Source organism: Camelina sativa, chromosome 9, assembly GCF_000633955.1.
Source record: "Camelina sativa cultivar DH55 chromosome 9, Cs, whole genome shotgun sequence".
NCBI classification, from domain to species: Eukaryota; Viridiplantae; Streptophyta; class Magnoliopsida; order Brassicales; family Brassicaceae; genus Camelina; species Camelina sativa.
The window spans coordinates 22,033,489-22,042,533 of NC_025693.1; the positions used below are offsets into that span (position 1 = coordinate 22,033,489).

General features: G+C 36.6%; 1 protein-coding gene across 1 annotated transcript; it reads right to left on the reverse strand.

The window, feature by feature from the left end:
* On the reverse strand, positions 1,333 to 2,722 carry LOC104711711 (macrophage migration inhibitory factor homolog). Its single transcript, XM_010428440.2, has 2 exons — positions 2,422 to 2,722; positions 1,333 to 1,682 (listed from the first exon to the last, which is right to left on the reverse strand). Exons 1-2 carry the CDS (start codon positions 2,530 to 2,532, stop codon positions 1,455 to 1,457), a joined length of 339 nt encoding a protein of 112 aa, XP_010426742.1. The 5' UTR covers positions 2,533 to 2,722; the 3' UTR covers positions 1,333 to 1,454.

Sequence of the window (9,045 nt, forward strand, 5' to 3'; positions counted from 1 at the left end):
CCAAAAAAAAAAAAAAAAAAAAAAGACTGTCAGAGCTGATACTATTGATTAGATCTGCATAGTCTAAAGTTTGGTTACCCTCCACGTATGAATACTATTGATTTCGATAACTTAGCAAATGAGTTGGGACTTGCATAAAAGAAACTGAATTATATATCTTGATGCAAAAAGTTAGTGATTGTGGATTGTGGCTGTCGTCATTGCATATCCAAAAAATATAAATCATATGATGTAATATTATTCGATTGGAATTTGAACATATATGGGTATATATGTTTTTGGCATCCCACCCATTAGGCCATTACCATAAGTTAGTTGAGCTCACTGCTGACTAAACTATTTTTTCCCCACAGGTAAACGTGGGTGACATGAACCTCTTTTCGTAAGTACAAGACGAAAAAAACTTTTTCTTTTTTTTTTTGGATTCTACATATCTTCTTGTACTTTCAGACATGTGATATTTTAAAGACTTAATTTTGTTTTTTTTTTTTTGGATTTTAATCAATAAAAACAATTTTAGCTACAGTATATTATTCTTTCTTTCTTTCTAATAATAGCTTGTACGCCTTCGCAATGACTTGTCAGCTATCACACCGTTCATTTGTTTCGTACACCAAATCATATCGCACCAGACGAATTTTGTGTATCTCTTGATAGGCAAAAAGATTGCTGATTACTTACTTAGCCACACTAGTCGAGGAGACTTATTGGTTTTCATCATCTTGTGTTGGATCCTTATTTTTAGCGGTGGTGATTAACTTTATAAGTCGGTTTTAACTTTGTCTTGAAAAAATGTTAAAATTTTTAGCCATGCTAAGTTTAAGTTGGATTTTGAAATCTTATCTTACTGTTCTCCCAGATCCCTTATTCTGGTCCCTCTACCACTCTATTGTGGTCCAAAATCAAGAACGTGTATACAGTATACCAACCGTTGTTGGCCCCAATCATATGAATGAAGAATTAATGTGTACGTCTGGTTACTTATTTGTCAAGTGTCACTCATTCAATTTTTAGGTCCTATTTAAAAATAATCGATGTGATTGTTGCTAATCGGAAACTCGATCAATGATTTTTCAAACTTTTGTTTTCTAATCTTAAAGAAGGAGACTACTTCTTCTCTCTAATTAAAAATTGCTAAAGTATATACAAAAACGTTGAAACTTTGGACTTGGTCTAGGTCTCTCGGATTAGGACCTCTCTCGGTACGTTTTGTTTTTCAGATCTCATATATTTACTATTATACGGTCGATAGCTAATCAATTGATGATAAAATAGTAAAAGCTTGTAAACATAAAATATAGAGAAGACTCATAAATAAAACACACTAAATGATAGAAAAGTATGTGACTGTATATGTGTTCGTTAATTCGAACGATATCAATATAGAAATGATGATTGTGTTTGATGAACAATATTGATTAACAAAGAAAACAATATTGATTAAGATCATCAACTTATAGTTTAGAAGGAAGAGGCAAAGAATTGATATCAAAAACTTTAAAGATGAAACGAGAAGGATGAATAGAAAAGTGAGTGTGAAGAAGAGAACCAACGGTCGCGATGAGCTCTCTCTTAACTTGTTTGGTGATGCCTCCCATCGACACAATCTCTCCATATGCAGCTGCGTCTTTGTTCCCACCAAACACTATCTCTACTGATCCTTTCAAAACCACCATCACTAACTGCAATGTACATATATATATATATTTCATTAATTTAATATGTTAAAATAGAATTTGGAAGATCTTTAATCTCCTACGTATATTATCTTCACAGCACATAAAGGTCAAAATCTTTAGAGGAAACAAAATCTTGGCCACATGCTAGTAATCTAATATTCATAATTTCTCAATAGGATATATCGATATTTCCTTTTTTTGTACTTACAAGTAACTTCTTCTTTTTTCGAGTCAAGTTTACATATATAAAAATAAATAAATTTAGGAAGTTGACTTTTTATTTAAAAAGAAATTTGGAATTCAGTTTACGTGAAATATGTAAACAATGCTTATTTATTAATAGCATCCCAATAAATTAAATAATATCATCTGCCTTCCGTTTTTTTATTATTTAGAAAATTCAAGGATCACTCAATTATTATCTTAGAGAGTATTTTCCAACAGGAAACAAAAAGAACTCTATCCATTTTGAAATATTGTCTTCTTTAAAATAAAATAAATAAAAAAAAGGAGATGTTTGAGTCTTGATGTGGAAAAGTAATAAAAATGATAGAAAAGACATTAAAATAATTTTCTTTTTTAGTTTATTTGAAAGGCTCTTGACTATTGAGTTTTCTATAAAGTGACAAAAGTTTTTATTTATAAAGTGAGATATAAATAAAAACGCATTTGCAGGTGAAATTTTTTGGGGTTTAAAATCTTTAAAAAGAGAGAGATTAAACTTTTGAGAGAGGTTTCTTACGTTCTGAGGTCGTCCGACGATAGAAGCAATGGCCTTGGTGACTTCCGAGTAGAACGGATCGGTTTTAACGCCGTCGAAATTGACGTTGGTTGTAATGTAAAGACAAGGCATTTCCACAAGCCCGTTTCTTGATACCGTTTAAGCTTTGTTTCCAAGAATCTGAAGAAAAACCGAAAGAGGAAGAGATCAAGAGAGGATTTTGTATGGTGTGTGGGAGCTGTGGAAGAGAAGATCTCACATGGCCACTTAAATATATAGGGTAAACTATCGGCTCCAAATTATTGTATTGCATTATTTTAAAATGCGTTTTTGTTATGTGAACAATGGTTGACATAGTATCTTCCGATTTCAAATCTGACAACTTGACGTGACTCAATCAATTATCGCAGCTACGTCGCCCTCCAAGAAAACTTGGTTTCATACTGTTACCGTATTGGACCACACACTGACAAAAGAACAAGTCCGTAATTTGGAAATATGCATGTAAAGAAAAAAATTTATGTTTTGTTGTAAGTGGGATTAATTAGTTCTTGGGTTCCCTCCTTAAAAGGTTAGATAATAGTTGAAATATAATTAATTTATTAAGTCAGATGATACTGTATTAAGATACTCGTTTTGGATCCTTGACCATTTCTCTTATTTTAAATTGTGTTTTCATACATCCATGTGCTGCGGACGTAGCGCCGTTACTTCGCCTTAAATGAGACATGTTTATTTTTCGAACGGTCACTATTTTATAACGGTTGGCTACAAATTATCTACGTACTACTATCTGAAATTAGTCTTATCACTTTGAAAATATGGAAAACGTTTTATATATTTATTTACCACCTATTTTTGTTTTCGACTAACGAATAAATTGGTTACGTTTTAGTCTGACAAGTGACAACGACACAACGTTAGGACTTATGATCGTGAGCAGCTTTTCCATCAATGTTGTTAACTCATGATATGATTTTCGAACTAATAAACATAGTGGTTCGGCCTGTCGGACCAGTTAACTCGTGAATCGTGATCCACTCAATAATTTGGTTAGGTAGTAGTTGTGAAATCTATTAAGGAGTGTTATGTAAATATTAGATACTATATCTCTAGATATGTTAATGTTCTTTATTTCATATATTCTAGAGTCTTCTATCTAGGTTTCCTCATATATGTATATATACTCGTGTATTGTGATTAATAAGAATAACACATTCTCTTCAACCTTTGTCATGGTATTAGAGCTAAGGTTTAAAAAAAAAAAACAAAGGCAAGAGAAAAAAAAAACAGAGGTTAACGGTGGAAGACTGCGATGACTTCAAAAATTAAGAACGACAACGAGAGTAAGAAGAAACAGATCGTGGAAGGTGATGGTAATGTATCAAAGGCAACAGATAAAGTGTTGTCACCACTTTATCTCCATCCCTCGGATGGACCGAGACATCTTATAACTACAGTTCAACTACGGGGAGAAAACTATGAAGAGTGGGCTAAGCATGTGCGGAATGCCTTGCGAACAAAAAGAAAGTTAGGGTTTATTGATGGAACGTTGGTGAAGCCGGTTGATGCTGAAGAAATTGAACAATGGGAGGTTGTGAATTCAGTGCTTATTGCTTGGATAATGAATACTATTGAGTCTACGCTAAAGACTTCTATATCTATGGTGGATGAAGTGAAAGATTTGTGAGATGACTTGAAGTTACAATTTTCTGCTGGTAATGGACCACAGATAAGCGAGCTACGAGCTGACATTGCTAACTGCAAACAGAACGGAGATTCGGTGATGGTGTATTATGGCAAGCTTAAAAAGATGTGGGATGAATTGGCGATTTACAAGCCGATCAGAACATGTAGTTGTGGGGAGATGGCAGCTCAGTTAGAAGAAGATCGCAATGAAGAGAGAACAAATACCTTCTTAAACGGTTTGGATGCAGCGAGGTTTGGTACTGTTCGTTCTGCTATCACAAGTTTGGAGCCACTTCCTAAACTTTCTCAAGTTTATCAGAGAGTCATACGTGAAGAGAGACAACAAACTGTGACTCGTAACAAGGAGATAATTCCAGAGGCTGTCGGGTCTGCGGTAAACGGTGGTACTAGAAGATACTCCTCTACGTATCAACAACGTGAAAAATGATGTGATTTGCACACATTGTGGCAAGTATGGTTATGCTCAATTTGATTGTTTCAAGTTGAATGGGTTCCCAGAATGGTGGGGAGAAAGAGGTCGTGATTTTAATGAAAGAGGAAGAGGACGTGGCCGTTTTGGTCGTGGTGGAAGATCTGCAGGAAGATTTGGACGTGGTAGAGGTGTTGGTGGACGTGTTAATGCTGTTGCTGGTGTACAAGCCAATCTTATTGGTGGAGTACAAGCAAACTTATCACGCAAAACAGAAGATTTTGATTGACAATCATTGCTGCAGCTAAGTGAAGATGGACATCTCTCTGAGCCTGCTGTCTTCTCAAAAATCAGAGACAAGTGAGAAATTGCATGGTAATACAACATATGGTGAATTTATTATTGATACAGGTGCATCGCATCACATGACATGGAATCTTGATATGTTGTGCAATGTGGTTCATACGAATCCATGTATTATCGGGTTGCCTGACGGTGATCATGTGGTGGCTAACAAGCAAGGGGATTTTTGTTTGGGTGGTGATTTATGGTTGCGAGGAGTGTTATACTCTAAGGAGTTAACTTGTTCATTGATTTCGGTTGCAACAATTTCTTAAACTTCATAAAGGAAGCTTTACGGTTACTGATGAGTTATGTGTGTTTCAGGACCGTGCTACAAGGACGATGATGGTAGCTGGTGAAGAGTGTGGGGGTGTGTACGTGCTGAGAGGAGTGCTTGGTGCGAAGATTCACAAGATAGTGAGTAGTTTGGGTTCATGGGATTTATGGCATCGTCGTCTTGGTCACCCTTCGAGTCGTGTTCTTTCTTATTTATCGAATATTTTAGAAGTTGGGAAACACGTGAGTTCCGAAACAATTTGTGATATTTGCTTAAAGGCAAAACAAACCCGAGAATGTTTTCATGAGAGTTCTAATAAAGCTGCTGGGATTTTTGAATTAATTCACTGCGATTTGTGGGGTCCTTATCGTGTTTTATCTACTTCTGGGGCTGCTTATTTTCTCACAATTGTTGATAATTTTTCAAGTGCTGTTTGGGTTTATATGTTGCGTGAAAAGAGTTATGTTGCTGTTTTTTTAAAGATTTTTTTCAAGATGATTGAACGGCAATTTGATAAAAAGGTTAAGGTGGTGCGTAGTGATAATGGTGGAGAATTTATGGCTAAGAGGTCATATTTTGCTGCTGAAGAAATTTTACACCAGACATCATATATATATACGCCTCAGCAAAATGGAAGAGTTGAGAGGAAGCATAGACATATTCTTAAAGTTGCTTGTTCGTTGATGTTTCAAGCGAGTGTTCCTATCAAATTTTGGGGTGAGTGTGTCCTTACGGCATGTTATTTGATTAATCAAACTACGTCAAATGTTCTACAAGGAATGACACCCAATGAGATGTTGTATGGTGTAAAGCCAGATTAAACTTCATTGAAAGTTTTTGGTAGCTTGTGTTTTGTTCGGAAGGTTACTCGTAATAAAGATAAATTTGGTGAGAGAAGTCGACGGTGTCTGTTCATGGGATATCCGTTTGGGACGAAAGGTTGGCGAGTGTTTGACTTGGAACCAAAAGAATTCTTTGTATCGCGTGATGTTGTCTTTTAAGAATCTGAGTTCCCATTCCAGTCTACGGTTTCTCCGTGATCTGATCTATTAAAGTTGGTTCCGTCACAGTCACTTTCATATGATGATGATGGTGCATTTTTTGATGATGTACCCGAAGTAGATGTAAGAAGGAGCACTGAACATGGTGGTGGTATGACAAGTGACGAGGTGACTTTACCGACACGGGTTGTTGAAAATACTACTACGGATGTGGAAGATATTAATGTGAATCTTCACCAAGATGGGTCTTCTTCTCCCGCCGAAATACTTGAGCCGAGTGTGATTACTAATAATGACGCACATGTACCAGTGCGTCGTAGTGAAAGAGCAAGAAAGCTGCCAGGTCATCTTAATGAATATGTATTGCACACCACACATTGTAATACTGCCCCCTCACCACTCTCATCAGATTTCTCTCCATCACCATCTTCGTCTCAAGGTACGATCCGTTACCCTATTTCAAATTATGTCTCTTGTGCCAAATTTTCTGCTTCGCAGCAAGCGTTTCTGGCTGCAATAACGGAGACATGTAAACCAACGTCGTATGCGGAGGCTGTTAAGGATAAATTTTGGCATAATGCTATGACCAGTGAGGTTACTGCATTGGAGGATCAACATACATGGGATGTTACGGATCTTCCACCGAGAAAAAGGTTATTGGTTGTCGTTGGGTGTATACGATCAAATATAAATCAAATGGGGAGATTGAACGTTACAAGGCCCGCTTGGTTGCTTTTGGAATTAAACAAGAAGAAGGGATAGATTTTGATGAAACTTTTGCTCCGGTGGTTAAGATGACAACAATAAGAATGTTTCTCAAAATTTCTGCGGTTAAAGGATGGGAAGTTCATCAGATGGATGTTCATAATACATTTCTTCATGGGGATTTAGAAGAAGAAATTTATATAAAATTGCCTCCAGGTTTTGTTTCTAAGGACAAGACGAAAGTGTGTAGGTTGAAGAAGTCATTGTATGGTTTAAAGGAAGCTCCACGGTGTTGGTTCGCTAAACTCAAGGCTGCTCTTTAGGGATATGGGTTTATCCAACATAAAGCTGATTATTCTCTTTTTAGCTTGGTTCGTGGAGATATGCGACTTTATGTTTTAGTTTATGTGGATGATTTGTTGATTGGTGGTAACGAATTTGAAGCTATTGCTAAATTTAAAGGTTATTTTAGCAAATGTTTTTGGATGAAGGACTTGGGAGTGATAAAATATTTCCTGGGCATTGAAGTTTCACGATCTTCTAAAGGTTTTTATTTATATGAGCGTAAGTATGCTTTGGACATTGTGAATGACTGTGGATTGCTCGGGGGTCAACCGGTTTCTACTCCTCTTAAAGAGAATCACAAGTTATCGGTTGAGACAGGGGATTTCTATGACAATCCACAATGATATCGCTTAGTGTATCTTACTTACACAAGACCGGAACTAACTTATGTCGTTAATATGTTGTCCCGGTCCATGAAACAACTTCGTACTAAACATTGGCAAGCTGCAACACGGGTAGTACGCTATCTTAAAGGGTGTCCTGGGCAAGGTATTTTCTTAAGTGCTGATTCGGATTTGCAAATTACGGCTTATTGTGACTCGGATTACTCATCCTGTCCGGTGTCTCGACGGTCATTATCGGGTTTTATTGTTATGTTGGGGGACTCTCCTGTGGCATGGAAGGCGAAAAAGCAAGATGTAGTGTCTTGTTCTTCCGCAGAAGCGGAGTATCGTGCTATGAGTTTTACCACACGGGAGTTGAAATGGAATCGTGAGCTTTTGTCGTGTTTTGGTGTGATTCACAAGCAAGCTATGCGTTTGGCTTGCGACAATAAGGCTGCTTTGTATATTGCCGTGAATCCGATGTTTCATGAGCGGACAAAGCATATTGAAAATGATTGTCATTTTATTCGAGATGAGATTCAGAATGGCTCCCTTACTACTTTGCACATTCCTACGACAGAACATTTGGCAGACATTTTTACCAAGGCATTAGGATCTCCACAAGTTACATATTTACGTGGCAAGTTTGGCATTCGGGATCTTCATGCTCCAACTTGAGAGGGAGTATTAAGGAGTGTTATGTAAATATTATATACTATATTTCTAGATATGTTAATGTTCTTTATTTCATATATTCTAGAGTCTTCTATCTAGGTTTCCTCATGTATGTATATATACTCGTGTATTGTGATTAATAAGAATAACACATTCTCTTCAACTTTTGTCAAAATCCAAATTGTAACGAACTGGATAAACTCATTAAAAACCGAGAACCCGGCTTAATGATCAAACCATAGAGTTCTGGTCTACGAACCGTCGGGATGTCCTTGCGACCTTGCCTATCACTTGTGTTTCTACCTTATGTGTTCTTATTTTTCAAACTTTACGGCACTTTTGATTTTTTTGGACGATGTTACAAAGAAGAAGAAATACAAAAGCCATCAGTGGCTCACTTGTGATGGTTAGTGAAACAACCCTTCCCGTTTTTTTTTTTTTTTTATATATAATGTAATTCACTAGTGGTCCCATACCCACTAACAACCTAGCAACAATCAACAACCGCGGTTAACCAAAGAAACAAATTCCATTAAACCAAAAGAATTCCAACAATCAAAACCAATATCCAATAACACAATAATCCAATAGAGAAATAACCAAAAGCTAACATCCTACAATGTTCCGTTGACTTAATCTAGCGACCTAACAACAGCTAAGCCACAATCAATCAAGCCTCTAGAACATCCCTTCATCATCGCCTTGATTTCACGATCACACTTTGCCTTTACCTGCACACCACAAACAACAATTGAGATGCGTAAGTATTATCATAAATACTTAGTGAGGCCGTCCTCCCATCTACTGGGTTATACACACAAGCATATGAGACTCCCAAGTCAACAAACAACAAGAACA

Coding starts and splice junctions, on each gene's coding strand:
- LOC104711711 (XM_010428440.2), bottom strand. CDS start 2,532: ATGCCTTGTCTTTACATTACAACCAACGTCAATTTCGACGGCGTTAAA. Junction 1,683..2,421: donor TCGTCGGACGACCTCAGAAC/GTAAGAAACCTC, acceptor TGTACATTGCAG/TTAGTGATGGTGGTTTTGAA.